General features: G+C 41.0%; 1 protein-coding gene across 2 annotated transcripts; it reads left to right on the top strand.

The window, feature by feature from the left end:
• Positions 1–2,874: 2,874 nt before the first annotated feature.
• On the top strand, positions 2,875–17,032 carry LOC120045154 (brain mitochondrial carrier protein 1-like). 2 transcript variants are annotated; one of them, XM_038990082.1, is made up of 9 exons: positions 2,875–3,021; positions 3,604–3,699; positions 8,401–8,539; positions 10,651–10,745; positions 12,415–12,500; positions 12,684–12,779; positions 13,028–13,152; positions 13,306–13,519; positions 14,972–17,032. In XM_038990082.1, the coding sequence occupies exons 2-9, from the start codon at positions 3,636–3,638 to the stop codon at positions 15,011–15,013; spliced, it is 861 nt and encodes a 286-aa protein (XP_038846010.1). In that variant the 5' UTR covers positions 2,875–3,021; positions 3,604–3,635; the 3' UTR covers positions 15,014–17,032. The 2 variants fall into 2 exon arrangements, with proteins under 2 accessions (XP_038846010.1, XP_038846009.1); XM_038990081.1 differs by having other exon boundaries at positions 3,601–3,699.
• Positions 17,033–17,245: the final 213 nt, after the last annotated feature.

The raw sequence follows: 17,245 nt of genomic DNA, 5'->3' as shown, positions 1-17,245 counted from the left end.
TTACGTGTGTGTGTGTTGGCATATGTTTCCTCGCTTGATAGAGAATGAAATATACAGTATAACAATACAGGATGTAAAAAGAAGATTGCTATTGAGTTACTTTTCTTGTCTTAATATACTCACAGTAAGGGTAATAAATCAAGTATTCATAAAGTAATTAACAAAGTAATAATTTAGTAATCTTTGCTCAAATATAAATATATATATTTTTAATACAGTATGTTAAACAGAACCTTACCTTGAACAGTTTTCTGTGTTTGGCACCACTCACTGATCATGTCTTTTGTGCTCTTTTGACAAACCATTTTAGGAATCTCATGACAGTTGTCCAGCAGCTGTACCAGCGAGTCACGAGGCTTATGCGCACCACTTTGTGATCTTGTGGAGCCATTTAACACTCATCATCCTCAAGACTGAGTCACTCTACTGTCCTACCCTTTCCATCCAATGGAGATGACCTGCAGAGCACCTGCCACAGACAGAGCAAGAGGACAAATAGTGCTCTCACAGTCATGGATTGTTTTTTTGGAACACCTGAACATTCTTAGAGATCCCTCTTACCATTGCAGTTCACTGTAATAAAGAGGGAGATAGTAAAAAAATTGTTATTGATTCAGATAGATTTAGTTGAGATCCAACTGGGCTTGTTGTGTGAGATGTGAATGAGGTGGTGGGCGCAAAGAGGGCTGGCCCTAGCCTTTTGTGGGCCCTAAGCGAGATTTGGTTTGGGGCGCCCCCCACCTTGTGGGCAAAACATTTTAGTGGTCCCCTTCTTGACAGCAGAGAGAAAAAAAAGTACATTTTAAAGTTAATTTACTGCAATACTACACATTTTGCATGGGCCGGAGAGAACATTTTGCAATTTTATAATTCATTTCATGGAATTCTACTTATTTTGCAGAGATAAAAATGTGCAGTTTTAAAGCTAATTTCCTGCAATTCTACACATTTTGCCATGACTCATGCCATGTTAATATAATATCTGAGTGAGAGTGACTAATACAATCAATGGGGGCCCACGAGTTCAGGGTCCCTGGGCATGTCTGGTCGGTAATTCGGCCATGATTACTACAAGTTTAGATTGCTGGCTAGACTAATTTACCAATCCCAAAAATTGTTGACATGGGCTAATTGAGTGACTGTCAGTGACTGACATGACAAGAGAAAACTGTGATGCACAACCAAAAATTCTACTATTCTAACAGTTAGTTGAGACCCTGCCTGAGTTTGTTTGTGTGGTTTGGGGGCCCCTAGTGGCCGCTTATGTCTCTTAGTGGCTAGGGGTGGCCCTGGACGCAAACATACTTGTAGGTCTACTATGTTTTCAGGTTTCACCTGTGATTCTGTGGCTCAGGCTGTTCCCTTTTAAATGCTTGACTGATCTTTCCATTATATAACTTGAATGTTAGCACCATTGTTAGCACAGAAAACAACACATTTGTAATACATAGATGGGATACAATGAGCTGGCCATTGACACTGGATTTTATTTTGGCAGCTTTCCGTAGGCATAACGATGTAGGTGTAACAGTATAACTTTAAACCGTCCCCTCGCCCCGACACGGGCGCGAACCAGGGACCCTCTGCACACAACAACTGACACCCACGAAGCGTCGTTACCCATCGCTCCACAAAAGCCACGGCCCTTGCAGCGCAAGGGCAACACTACTAATAGGTTTCAAAGCAAGTGACGTAACTGATTGAAACGCTACTAGCGCGTACCCGCTAACTAGCTAGCCATTTCACATCCGGTACATAGGGTGTGGTTGCTCTTGCTTGAGGGGAGACGCCACAGAACTGACTGATTTAAGTAGCTGGTAAATTTGTTGTGCACACAGAATGCCATTCACAGAGAGCATTTTTACTTTTGCAGAGTATGAATGAGTATGAACATACTTTTGCCGTGTATTAAGTATTATGAGCATGCTTTGACATAGCTGAAGAAATGCAGTGCATGTTAGAAGCATTTGTTTAAGTGCATGAGCTTTGTGTTGTGGCAGAAATGTCCTGCATTGTAATGCAAGTGCTGGAAAAGCCAATTACAGGATCATTCAAAGATGTCATTCATTTCATGCCCTCTTGTGGAGAACTGAGCAGTTATTTCTACATGATGGTCAATAAATTAATGCTTTCAATTAGCTTCAAAAATACCACTGGACATGGAAAAGATTTCCTGCTGGACTTGATGTGATTGAGTTTAGTTAAATCTGCTCCATGAATGCATATACTGCAGTATGTGCCGTCTTCATAAAATAATACTGGGCTTTTACCTTGTGCAAATTATGGGAAGATAGGCAGTGTTGGGGAGTATTGAACAACATGTAGTTCAACTTTGCATTAGCTTGGTGGTAGTTGAAATAAATTCAAATCTAGGTAGTGTTTTCAGTAGTTAATGGATTTTTAGCTAACTACTGGAACTACAGACTACTTTTTTTGCTAAAATTAAATTTAAAAAAGGTGAAGTAGGCAAGAATTTTCTTTTTAGTAGTAACTTTAGTTAAGTAAACTATATTTTCTGAGTATCTCCCCCAACATTGAAGATATGTTCAATACATTTGTACCACTTGATTGATCTAAATGTTATAACAGTTTAGTCTTTTGTCATTCATGCTGTAGGCCTATCAAAACTGATATAAAATACACTTTACATTTGTTTTCATAAATGTTTGCAAGTATATTTTTTATATGCCTATAACTTTCACTCACAACATAAGTCTGGTGTAATAGATAGCCATATGACGTAATATATTTACTACATGATAAATGTATATGTAGGCCTAGGGAAATTGTAACAAAGGCAAACTACATAAAAAAGGCGTTACATCATTATCGCGTACCCTTCCAAATGGTTCCGGAAACTTCCGGTGCCCTCTGTTCCTCTTTCGGCACAAATCCACTAGAAATGGAAAGCTACGTAGCCGGATAACTTTTGTGTTGTTTTATTTATTGAATAAACCCACTTGATGTCGAAGATATGGAATCTAAAATAAAATAGTAGTGCACAACTTATTTACATTACTGGTAGGTGTCATTATGTGGTGTTGCAGTTTGTAGCGGGTTTCGTAACTTATTTCTAGAACTGTTGGCTTTAGCTAACAAGCTACAGTAACTATAGTAGCAAGCTGGTTGTCGCTAACATGCGGACCTTGCGGCCAACGCGGGTTCTGCTAAATGAACGATTATTCCTTTGATTTGATTGACATTTCAGATAGGACTGGGACTCACCTCTGTATTTTAAAAGTTGAACTGGTAGTATCAGATAACATTACATTGTGTCATCTTGTGGTGAAAATATGAATGACATTGCTGTCACTCGCTTTATCCTGCACACAGTGATATGGGCGGGGAATGAAACAACCAAAGCCAATTGGAATCCTTTAAATGTTGATTGACTTAAATTGCAGCCAATAGAAATTCTCAATATTTGAGATGGCTAATTTAATGACTCTTTGAGAGAGGCGTTCCTTTCCGGCGCAATATTTTGTGATGCTGATTGTATGAGCTCTCGGGGAGGAATCAAATCAGGTAGCACAATGTTACATGTTGTACGATTACAACAATTTCTTTATTTGTATTTCGGCGGCCTGCTATTGTTTTTAGCAGGGCTCCATCACGTAGAAGCGGCCACCACCGAAATGACCAACCTGAACTGGAAACCGTTCATCTACGGAGGGATGGCCTCTATTGTCGCAGAATTCGGTAAGTGATGCACCAAACCATTTCACACAAATGTATTTTAATCATGCATTAATTTAATTATTATTTTAGTCACACGCATTTAAGACGTATGTTTAGATCCATCACATTGAGAAGCACTGCGAGATTTGCATCAGTCTCTCTTCTTGAGTGATGGCGAAGGCCCTAAATGATAGATGCTGCATCAAATGATTAATGATGCTACTCCAAATGATTAATGATGCTACTCCAATGGAGTAGATGCAATTGTTACAGTGATGCAATTGTGTGCAACCCCAAGCAATTATAGATTTACTTAGATAAACTAACTTAAATGATACCGCTCCTTGGAAAAAAAGCTTAACAATGCAACACACCTATTTGCTGAAAGCGAAATCATGTTGGTTTGAATTGCAATCAATGCATTGTTACTCCACCTCATTGTATTGAGATAATATACCCTGTGATAGTAATCACCTCTTCCTCTTTACTTCAGTATCATGTCCCCTAATCTTTTGAAGGGGCTTGACAATTATATCATTAAATGAATTGTGTGTGTGTGTGTGTGTGTATGTATGTATATATATATATATATATATATATATATATATATATATATATATATATATATATATATATGTGTGTGTGTACACTGAGTGTACAAAACATTAGGAATACCTTCCTAGTATTGAGTTGCACCCCCTTTTGCCCTCAGAATAGCCTAATTTAGTCTGGAAATGAACTCTACAAGTTGTCGAAAGCGTTCCACAGGGATGCTGGCCCATGTTGACTCCAATGCTTCCCACGGTTGTGTCAAGTTGGCTGGATGTCCTTTGGGTGGTGGACCATTCTTGACACACAGGAAACTGTTGAGCGTAAAAAAACCCAGCATCGTTCTTGACACACTCAAATAGTTGGACACAATGCATTTTGTTTTTGGCAGGCTTTTAAAGCCAGAATGGAATGCTTGTTAGTAGGTGAGCCTGAGAACCAACTACCATACCCCATTCAAATGCACTTAAATATTTTGTCTTGCCCATTCACTCTCTGAATGGCACACATACACAATCCATGTCTCAACGCTTAAACATTATTCTTTAACCTGTGTGTGTGTGTGTGTGTGTGTGTGTGTGTGTGTGTGTGTGTGTGTGTGTGTGTGTGTGTGTGTGTGTGTGTGTGTGTGTGTGTGTGTGTGTGTGTGTGTGTGTGTGTGTGTGTGTGTTTGTTTGTTTGTTTGTTTGTTTGTTTGTTTGTTTGTTTGTTTGTTTGTTTGTTTGTTTGTTTGTGTGTACACACATACATACAGTACCAGTCAAAATTTTGAACACACCTACTCATTCAAGGGTTTTCTTTTCTTTTTACTATTTTATACATTGTAGAATATTAGTGAAGACATCAAAACTATTAAATAACACATGGAATCATGTAGTAACCACAAAAGTGTTAAACAAATCAAAATATGTTTTAGATTCTTCAAAGTAGCCACCCTTTGCATTGATGACAGCTTTGTACACTCTTGGCATTCTCTCAACCAGCTTCATGAGGTAGTCACATGGAATGCTTTTCCAACAGTCTTGAAGGAGATCCCACATATGCTGAGCAATTGTTAGCTGCTTTTCCTAAACTCTGTGGTCCAACTCATCGCAAACCATCTCAATCGGGTTGAGGTTGGGTGATTGTGGAGGCCAGGTCATCTGATGCAGCACTCCCATCACTCTCATTCTTGGTTAAATAGCCCTCACACAGCCTGGAGGTGTGTTGGGTCATTGTCCTGTTGAAAAACAAATGATAGTCCCACTAAGCGCAAACCAGATGGGATGGCGTATCGCTGCAGAATGCTGTGGTAGCCATGCTGGTTAAGTGTGCCTTGAATTCTAAATAAATCACTGACAGTGTTACCAGCAAAGCACCCCCACATCATCACACCTCCTCCTCCATGCTTCACGGTGGGAACCCCACATGTGGAGATCATCCGTTCACCTACTCTGCTTCTCACAAAGACAGTGGTTGTAACCAAAAATCTCCAATTTGGACTCATCAGAACAAAGGACAGATTTCCACCAGTCTAATGTCCATTGCTTGTGTTTCTTTGCTCAAACAAGTCTTTTCTTATTATTGGTGTCCTTTAGTAGTGGTTTCATTGCAGCAATTTGACCATGAAGGCCTGATTCACCCAGTCTCCTTGAGATGTGTCTGTTACTTGAACTCTGTGAAACATTTATTTGGGCTGCAATTTCTGAGGCTGGTAACTCTAATGAACTTATCCTCTGCTGCAGAGGTAACGCTGGGTCTTCCATTCCTGTAGCTGTCCTCATGAAAGCCAGTTTCATCATAGCGCTTGATGGTCTTTGTGACTGCAAATTTGACGCCTTGACTGACCTTCATGTCTTAAATTAATGATGGACTGTCGTTGCTTATTTGAGCTGTTCTTGCCATAATATGGACTCGTTCTTTTACAAAATAGGACTATCTTCTGTACACCACCCCTACCTTGTCACAACACAAGGCACACCTGTTAATTGAAAAGCAATCCAGGTGACTACATCATGAAGCTGGTTGAGAGAATGCCAATAGTTTGCAAAGCTGTCATCAAGGCAAAGGGTGGCTTTGAATAATCTTTTAAAAAATGTGGTTACTACATGATTCCATATGTGTTATTCCATAGGTTTGATGTCTTCACTATTATTCTACAATGTAGAAAATAGTAAAAAAATAAGACTTTTGACTGGTAGTGTGCCTACAGTGCATTCGGAAAGTATTCAGACACCTTCCCTTTTTTTTAATACATTACAACCTTATTCTAAAATGTATTTAAAAATAAATAAAAATCTCAATCTACACACAATACCCCATAATGTCAAAGTGAAAACAGGTTTTTAGATGTGTTTGCAAATTTATTAAAAATAGAAAAGAGATATACCTTATTTACATTAGTATTCAGACCCTTTCCTATGAGACTTGAAATTGAGACCAGGTGCATCCTGTTTCCAATGAACATCCATGAGATGTTTCTACAACTTAATTGGAGTCCTCCTGTAGTAAATTCAATTGATTTGGAAAGGCACACCTGTCTATATGTCTGGCTATATAAGGTCCCACAGTTGACAGTGCATGTCAGAGCAAAAACCAAGCCATGAGGTCAAGGAATTGTCCATAGAGCTCCGAGGCAGGATTGTGTTGAGGCACAGATCTGGGGAAGGGTACCAAAAAATGTCTGCAGCATTGAAGGTCCCCAAGAACACAGTGGCCCCCATCATTCTTAAATGTAAGACGTTTGGAACCACCAAGACTCTTCCTAGAGCTGGCCGCCCCGCCAAACTGAGCGGCCTTGGTCAGGGAGGTGACCAAGAACCCGATGGTGACTCTGACAGAGCTCCAGAGTTCCTCTGCGGAGATGGGAGAACTTTCCAGAAGGACAAACCATCTCTGCAGCACTCCACCAATCAGGCATTTAGGGTAGAGTGGCCAGACGGAAGCCACTCCTCAGTAAAAGTCGCATGGCCAGCCAGCTTGCAGTTTGCCAAAAGGCAACTAAAGGACTCTGACCATGAGAAACAAGATTCTCTGGTCTGATGAAACCAAGATTGAACTCTTTGGTCTGGAGGAAACCAGGCATTATCCCTATGGTGAAGCGTGGTGGCAGCATCATGCTGTGGGGATGTTTTTCAGAGGCACGGACTGGGAGACTAGTCAGGATCGAGGCAAAGATGAACAGAGCAAAGTACAGAGAGATCCTTGATGAAAACCTGCTCCATAGAGCTCAACAGCTCAGACTGGGGGGAAGGTTCACCTTCCAACAGGACAACGACCCTAAGCACACAGCCAAGACAACACAGGAGTGGCTTTGATACAAGTCTCTGAATGTCCTTGAATGGCCCTGCCAGAGTCCAGACCTGAGTCCGATCGAACATCTCTGGAGTGACCTGAAAATAGCTGTGCAGCGACGCTCCCCATCCAACCTGACAGAGCTTGAGTGGATCTGCAGAGAAGAATTTGAAAAACTCCCCAAATACAGGTGTGCCAAGCTTGTAGTGTCATACCCAAGAAGACTCGAGGCTGTAATCACTGCCAAAGGTGCTTCAACAAAGTACTGAGTAAAGGCTCTGAATACTTACGTAAATGTAATATTTCCTTTTTTTTGCGCAAACATTTCCAAAAACGACTTTTTACTTTGTTATTATTGGGTATTGTGTGTAGGTTGAGGGGGGAAAATATAATTTAATCCATTTTAGAATGAGGCTGAAATGTAATAAAATTTGGAAAAAGTCAAGTGGTCTGAATGCACTGTATATTATATTTGTGGAGGATTTTACTTCTGCCAAATGCCTTTTATTAAGTTTTTGCGCTTTAGACCATTGCGCTACATTTTTGGCCATTGAATACCATTCAAAAAGTGTACAAAAGTAAATAAAAAAAGCAAGGCTACTTCCTGGAAAACGATGCAGCACTTGCATAGCATATTATTAGCTGACCTAATGCTGCATTTCCGTGCTAGTCGGAACTAGGAAATTCAGAACTTGCTAACTGGTTGTAATTATACACGTGCCGTGTTTTAAAGAATCAGCAAGTCGTACATTTCTGAGTTTTCTAATTCCGACTAGAATGTGAACATGGCATTAGTTACTGAGGGGTCACTGTGTGTCATCTGAACTTTCTTCATTGATATACTACCTGTGATCTCTAAACGAAACAATGTTGTCATGATGTTGTCTGTTCTCCCCCTAGGTACATTCCCCATAGATCTGACTAAGACGCGGCTGCAGGTGCAGGGCCAGTCCCAGTACATGGAGGTGCGCTACCGGGGCATGTTCCACGCCCTGTTCAAGATCGGCAAGGAGGAGGGCATCAAGGCACTGTACTCTGGGTGAGCAAAAATAATATGGTTTACACATGTTATACACTATAGAAAATAACATATTACATTTTACCTTTATTTAACTAGGCAAGTCCGTTAAGAACAAATTCTTATTTTCAATGACGGCCTAGGAACAGTGGGTTAACTGCCTTGTTCAGGAGCAGAACAACAGATTTTTACCTTGTCAGCTCGGGGATTCGACCTTGCAACCTTTCGGTTGCAACGCTCTAACCACTAGGCTACCTGCCGCCCCACACGTTATGGTGTGCTATGTTGGAACATATACCTGTTTGTATTGGATGGGCAGGGATTGACATTAAGGCTTGCCCTATTGCCCGAGGCAAGTGAGTCCCCCCCTGATAACAACCAAAATGCAAAGAATTCCAGTAGGCTGGTCTTTCTGGTTCCACCCCTCTGTGTAGGTAATAATAGCTACTTTACATTATCTGGCAAGTAAATATGCCTGACTTGCCCAATGAAGGAATGCCTTTCTGACCTTAACGTCTATCCCTGGAAGGGTACAACCTGTTTTGCGTCATGTGTAACTGTTGTGAGATGGCTAGCTAGTTAGCAATGCGCGCTAGTAGTGTTTCAATCAGTGACGTCACTCGCTATAAAACCTTGAAGTAGTTATTTCCCTTGCAAGGGCCACAGATTTTGTGGAGCAATAGGTAATGATTCTTCGAGGGTGACTGTTGTCGATGTGTGCTGGTTCAAGCCCAGATTGGTGCGAGGAGAGGGACGGAAGCAATACTGGTACACATGCAAGATTTATTTTGTGTGTAATGGCCACAACTTAGATCAGATGACTGCCTGGTGCTTATGAATATGAAAACACCATGAACACTGCATAGCAAAAATTCTAAGTGGCTATTGTATTCCAGATGCCTGCTATCATGGCTAGGAGGAGGATATAGAGGGCTGTCATGCCATGTTTACAATATACTTTTGTTGTAGATGATCATGTTAAATGCTATGCCATACATAACCATATGTTAATGTTCATGCTGTTTGCACAGTGTAATGCAACCTCATGCTGGATTTGTGGCAGTCAGTCTAAATGTAGTCCTAGGCCCTACTTGGTACTGTATGCAGAATTGTAGTAATCTTCTGCAGTTTATCAGAATTGATCATATCAATGCTGGTGACTAGAGAGATGGTTGCAAATGTCTCAGTGAATTGGCAAACGTTTTTACAGACTTAACAAAATATGTGATCCATACATGGTATTCACACATTGTAGGATTACTGTAGGGAGGCAAGAAACTGTCAGGTCAGCTTAAGCTCCTGGCCTGAATATGTCAACATCCAGGACACAATGTCCAGGTCTGAGTTCTTAGAAGAGGCTTAGGTCAGGGACTAACAGAATAGAAAACAACATCTTAGCTCAAAGGTGCATCGGAGAAGCAACAACTGAAGAACTGAACAACGGTACAAGTGACTCCTCTTTGCATTGTACTTGCAAATTCAACATTTTTGTTTTTGAAAAGTCATGCTTTGACAAAGGTCTATGTGGCCAAATGGGTGAACTTGTCAATAAATGTTTAATTTGTAAGTATACACAGTGTCCAAGACTCTCAGTTCTACCATTGTAGAACATGGAATCAAACACAATATTTTTCTTTTTAGAACACAGTTAGATCATTATCATGTAAACCACTATCCATTAATCTAAATAAACTCTACTAGAACCTTCTCTCATTCTCAAGGATAATATCAACATTTGACCTCTGAGCTACTGACATAGAATCTGGTCTTGTTTGTGAGAGGGTGACCTTTGACAAGGAAAGTGGGAATGATCTTTAGCACAACCTAGGGGCGAAGTGCTCTTCTTGGCTGTGGTTTTTATCAGGGAACTGCTTTTGAAATCCAGTACCTGTTAGGTCATTCTGCTCTCAGGGAGTCTAGAACTAGTGTGATGACAACAATAGTCAATAGTGTGCAACCTAAACAAGAGTTGATTTAGGGAACTGAGCTCCACAGGCAGAATACAAATGCCTTCCAAAGTCTTGACAGTCCTGATGGCAAGGTAATGTGAAAATTAGGCAGAGTGCCTCTTCACTTGTTCATAGAAGTGACATTCCCTGATATTACTTCTGTCTTTCTCTTTTTCCGTGCAGCATCTCCCCAGCTCTCCTGAGGCAAGCCTCCTACGGGACCATCAAGATTGGGACATACAACACACTGAAGAGGTTATTTGTGACCCATCCGGAAGGTGGGTTTCAATGACTCTGTCCCCACTGCTTTCTATCTCACATCATATTCTCTTTGTTTGCTCCACCCATATAGCTTTTGATTGAATACTGAACTCCCAGCCAAATTCATGTTAGGGACTGACATTCCAAATACTCATACCAGGACAGGACAGTCACCCCTTTACAGCCATGTGTGTGGGGGGGAGGAGGAGGAAGGAAGAGGTTAGCTGGCCAACCTGAAAGGGTAGAGGGGACAGCAGTCAGCACTTGATTTTACTTCACCATATACTGTTAATTTGCACACACAAAGAAACAACAGGGATTTAAATAAAGCCTGTAATTTTGAAATAGACCATTGTGCTGATTCTTCTGAAGATCAGTGTTTTGTTTCTAGGCCTTCCAGTAGAGTTTGACAGGGCATTTTCTCATACCCTCATCAGCAAAAATAACCGCTGGGGAAAACCTTTCAAATACCTGTCTGCACAACCTGCATTGACACAGATGGAGAATGCCTAACTGCTGTCACTAATGCCCAATCTAAACAGACGACTGGGAGCCTCCATGACAAGAGGGAACAAATCTCCTCCGCTGTCTATCAATAGGTTTGCATTACATTAACCGGCGTCAGCATGTATCCTCATATCACAGGAATCACTTTCCACTGAGAGACTATCTGTATTTACTGTACAAACAATGACAATATTATTTGAACCCCTGCATTAGAGAAACGGACCAAACGAAGTCTGACAGGGGTTCACCTAGTTAGTATAGGGGTTGATACTAACCTAGTTAGTATAGGGGTTTGATTTTTTTCTGAGATTTAATAAGGATTGGGGTTAGTAGGGAGTGGGGACTGGGGACTGGGTTTTATTTGTGATTGTGTGTGTTGTAAACAGAAGACCTCTCTGCTGTTGTGCTTCTTCACTCTGCATGCCTCACTCTGCCAGGATGTGCCACTGTGTTTTGAATGCTTATTTTGATACAGGCTGTGGTTTGCCTGGTGTGGTGGTGGTTGGGCGGGGAATCCAGTGCCCGTTCTCCTGCCATAGTGAACGGTGCCAGGACCACACTAACTATTGGTCACATTGATCAAGGTTTCACTGTAACTATTGTTCTTAACTTGATCCATTCTTTTTTTCCTGCGCCTGTGTCACACCTACTTCCACTGTAGATTTGTTTTGTTTGCCGGTGACTAATAATCTCTTGTCCTAACCCCAACTGTCATAACTTCTAGTAAATAAATGAAGGTCCCCATTCCATTTCAAACCTCGTACTGTAAGAGAGACAGGGTGCAGTCTCACTCTGTCCCATTACGGTAGTGTATCAATAATACAGTAGTGGTATGTTGTGAAATGGTGACAAATCCAAATTGCAGATAGATGTAGTTGGTAGTCATTTTTTACTTGTGATAATGAATAGGATAATGGCTCTCTGTTTTTCTTTATGTACATGTAGGCTTTCTAATTCTCATGATTCTCTGTCTGAAGTTGAATTACTGCATGTTTGTGTTGATCTTTTAGATTTTATGTTCACCTTGAAATAATAGATCATTTGCAAAACTTCTCGTTCAGAATTATAGCCTCTTGTTATTACGTGGAACATACTTTTGTCTTTCTAGCATTTCTCTCTTTGTGTGTGTGTGTGTGTTATGTGGAGGAGTAACGGGCTGTCCTGTGTTTGCCCTGACAGATGAGACCATGGTGATCAATGTGTTCTGTGGAGTGGTGTCTGGAGTCTTGTCCTCCTCTCTGGCCAACCCCACTGATGTCGTCAAGGTAAAAAAAAAACGTATTTTAAAGAAGATCTAGATCCTGGACATTGCAGATAGAGATGTCATGAATAGAACTGATGTGATTCCTTTTTGTGTCCGAGGCATGTTTGTTCTATAATAGATTTCTATCTGAACGTTCCACAACGTTCTGGCCTGCTGAACACAAGCCCTGCTGTTCTGTGTTCAGATCCGCATGCAGGCCCAGGGCAGTCTGTTACAAGGCAGCATGATGTCCAACTTCATTAGCATCTACCAGACGGAGGGAACCCGTGGCCTGTGGAGGGTGAGTGGTCCTCTCTCTGTCACAACCTATCAAACAGTGGCTCTGATCTGTTCTAAACTACCCCCATGTACTGTGTGGTTGGGACAGCAGTAGTAGGTGAAGTATATAGGCATATTGTTAGGATTTAGTTTTTGTGGTCTTTGTTGTTGTGTAAGATGGTGACCAGTGAGAGAGCTGTTTTTTTAGGCCATCTGAAGACCGTTGAGTGACTGGTACTCTCAGATTATTTATATTGTTGTCATCCTCAGGGCGTCATCCCTACAGCTCAGCGGGCAGCCATCGTAGTGGGAGTGGAGCTTCCTGTCTATGACATCACTAAGAAGCACCTCATCAAGTCTGGCACCATGGGAGACACCATACTCACACACTTTATGTGAGTTTAGACATCAATATTGGATAATGCATCTATAGAAATACTATTTGTTATTCCTTATGTCCCGACATGCTCTCTTTAAAAAGGTTTTATATTGAGTGAGCATATTACACCTGAACCTCTGGCTTCTCCCACTTCTGTCTCTTCCTGCAGTTCCAGTTTTATGTGTGGCCTGGCGGGGGCGCTAGCCTCCAACCCAGTGGACGTAGTGCGGACACGTATGATGAACCAGCGAGTGTTGTCAGGGAACCCCATGTATAAAGGCACGCTGGACGGAGTAATGCAGACATGGAAGAACGAGGGATTCTTTGCCCTGTACAAGGGCTTCTGGCCCAACTGGCTGCGGCTGGGGCCATGGAACATCATTGTATCCTTTCCATCAGTGGAATCAAAGTTCAAACCCACTGTGTTGCCAGCACTATGATCCAAATAACTGAACCATCCGAACACCTCTCATACTCACTCCCTGCATTTACATATCGATTTCTGTTATGTTAGTTCAGTTTTGCTTCAGGTCATATTGAGTATTTTAAACTGTCTGGTTCGAGCCCTGAATTCTGATTGGCTGACAGTCGTGGTATATCAGACGGTATACCACGGGTATGACAAAACATTTAATTTTTACTGCTCTAATTACGTTGGTAACCAGTTTATAATAGCGATAAGGCACCTCAGGGGTTTGTGCTATATGGCCAATATACCACGGCTAAGGGCTGTGTCCAGGCACTCCGCAACGCATCGTGCATAAGATCAGCCCTTAGCCGTGGTATATTGGCCATATACCACACCTCCTTGTGTCTTGTTGATTAATTATAGACATTGTAGAGCACTATTCCTAGCAGTAGAAGGCACCAAATACATGCACTGAAGCAAAATATGCAAGGATAGAACATTGTTATATACTGAACAAAAATATTAACACATGCAACAATTAACAGTTTTACTGAGTTACTGTTCATAAGGAAATCGGTCAATTGAAAAAATTCATTAGGCCCTAATCTATGATATCACGACTGGGCAGGGGCGCAGCCATGGTGGGCACAGGCTGACCCAGTGGGGAGCTAGGCCCAGCCAATCAGAATAAGTTTTATCCCACAAAAGGGCTTTATTACAGACAGAATACTCCTCAGTTTCATCAGCTGTCTGGGTGGCTGGGCTCAGATGATCTTGCAGGTGAAGAAGCCGGATTTGGGAGGTCCTGGGCATGCGTGGTTACACGTGGTCTGCGGTTGTGAGGCCAGTTGGACGTATTGCCAAATTCTCTAAAATTACGCTGGAATGCGGCTTATGGTAGATAAATGAATATCCAATTCTCTGGCGACATCTCTGGTGGACATTCCTGCAGTCAGCATGCCAACTGCACGCTCTCTCAACTTGAGACATCTGTGGCATTGTTGTGACACAACTGCACATTTTTAGAGTGGCCTTTTATTGTCCCCAGCACAACGTGCACCTGTGTAATGATCATGCTGTTTAATCAGCTTCTTGATATGCCACACCTGTCAGGTGGATGGATTATCTTGGCAAAGGAGAAATGCTCACTAACTGGGATGGAAACACATTTCTGCACAAAGTTTGGGAGAGAAGCTGATTGTGCAAATTGACCATTTCTGGGATCTTTAATTTCAGCTCATGAATAATGTGATCAACACATTTTTGTTCAGTATATTTACAGTGATATTGAATAATACCAAATGTTAATTTTATTCAGTAAAGTCTTAAATGTATTATGATTATTTTTGTATGGGCAGAGATAATGTCAAGACTATATATACTTCAAGGCTGCCGTCATCTGTTGTCCTTAACCAGAGCTATTTAGTTCTTCATCACATTCGAGCAGCTGAAGAAACTCAACTTGTAGTTGGACAGGAAGTGGACACCCCGTCGGACTAGATGCAGGGATGGGCAACTCCAGTCCTCGGGGGCCGGAGTGTTCTCCCACTTTTTCCCCATCCCAAGCAAACACAACTGATTAAGGCCAGGCACCATACCCTATTGGGGATTGTTTTTAATTTTATCTTAATCATATAACAATCTACTTTTCCTAGTTGAATGTAGACAAAGTTTTGTATAAATGTTTGAAATATTAAGATATGCAAATTAGGTAATACGTATACATATTTGCATACCATACAAATTAATTTTTTATAGATGCTGGATGAATTCTGCCTAAATGTTTGTTTCAGTTTAAGACACTCCAGGACCTGAATTGTCCAGAGCAGATTCTGGATAAACTTTTTATCTTTAAAAGACTTGTATATTTAAAAAATTCATTTTTTTGTGCAATTTTCCAAATGTTATCTAGAATTTTAAAAAGTTCCATCAACAATTCCCCCTGGGCAAGTCTGGAGAATATATCTAAGGATAACTACACACAATTCGAATGCAGATGCTTCTGAAGCTGAGAAAAATAAGTTGGCGGTGGGAAGAGTCTGACTTTTTGGAAATGGCAGGTAAAGACAAGTACACAGAATTAAGAATACCAAAAGCCTATTCAGACCAAATCACCATCTCTTCAAAGTAAGTTATTAAATGTAGTCCAGTTTGTAACATTCTATGAAATGAGCTTCGAAATTGTGTAATTCAGTGAACTTTAAAATGATTGATGTATGTCCAATTTTAAAGTGGTTAAAATTCATAATGTTGATGACGGTAGTATGATCAACTAAAGAAAATATACATTTATCAAGTTCGACATTTTTAAGTTTACTTCTTGAAAATACTAAAATTAATGAACCAAAATGCCAACAAACCTCAAAATTGATAGGTAGATGCAAAAATGCCACTTCGGCCTGTGGTGCCTGGCCTTAAACTGAAGATCATGATTAGTTGATTATTGGAGTCCGGTGTGTTAGCTTGGGCTAAAGTGTGACAACAATCAGGCCCCGAGGACTGGAGTTGCCCATTACTGGTCAATAGTGTGTTGGAGAGCGGGAAACCCCACAACACCCCAGCCCACGTGTCAAACTCATTCCACGGAGGTCTGAGTGTCCAGGTTTTCACTCCTCCCTTGTACTTGATTGATGAATTAAGGTCACTAATTAGTAAAGAACTCCTCTCACCTTGTTGTCAAGGTCTTAATTGAAAGGAAAAAACAAAAACCACTAGGCCAGGGTTATTCAACTCTTACTCTACGAGCATGCTGGTTTTCTGTTCTACCTGATAATTAATTGCACACACCTGGTATCTCAGGTCTAAATCAGTCCCTGATTAGAGGGGAACTATGAAAAATGCAGTGGAACTGGCTTTGAGGTCTAGACTTGAGTTTGAAAACACTAGGCCCTGCATGGAATGAGTTTGACGCCTCAGCCCTTCGTCCTTGTTACATTCACAATCCCTCCCTCTGTCACACAATCTATATGTCTGTGCATGCTCATCTAAGTGTTATTTTAGTTTTATTTGAACTTTTAATGATATTGATAGTATAAAAAAAATCATTTAAAGTTATTAGTTGTATTATGTTTTTTTAAAACACTTCTTCATACCCCTCAACCACCCTTGAGGCCTCTCCTGGCAGCTAAACCTTAGGTTGTAGCTGAGGACGGAAGCCTGTTTGGGCCATAAGGTATTAGCTAGGTAGGTTGCCTGCCAGCTTGCTACCTTTTTAGTGAGGAGGAGGACTATCCTGGGTGGAACGGGAACTGGAGATCTACTTGAGCTTATTTAGAGAGATGTGGAATGGGCCTCTGTTTGTGTCTGACCTAGTTTTTAACCGCATCTCTGCACTTCATGGGACATGCAGGAAAAAGACAAAGGTTTTATGTAATTTCAGCCAGAAAGTAGCGCTCACGAGCCAAAACTGGTTCTGAAAATTGTGCACAGTTGTGTACGTCAACTATTTTGTATATGTTCCTTCCTGAAATTAAAAAAAAAAAAAGTCGTCCTGCAATTCGTATGATATGTTACGTATTCCAATTCGTACAATATGTTACAAATGTAAAGATCTGGTTCAATCTCTTTAAATGTTTAGAATTGTTGTTTTGCCTGTCTGATCTGACGTTTGAATAATCTATTCACTGTTTTGGGCAGCGCTAGCTAGCAGAGGATGCATGATGGGTTAACCGGGTTTTTATTGTCAAATCATTTATTCTCA

The sequence above is a fragment of the Salvelinus namaycush genome, chromosome 3 (assembly GCF_016432855.1).
Source record: "Salvelinus namaycush isolate Seneca chromosome 3, SaNama_1.0, whole genome shotgun sequence".
Taxonomy (NCBI): domain Eukaryota; kingdom Metazoa; phylum Chordata; class Actinopteri; order Salmoniformes; family Salmonidae; genus Salvelinus; species Salvelinus namaycush.
The sequence above is the reverse complement of the archived record's forward strand: the minus strand, read 5'-3'. Positions and strand labels throughout refer to the sequence as shown.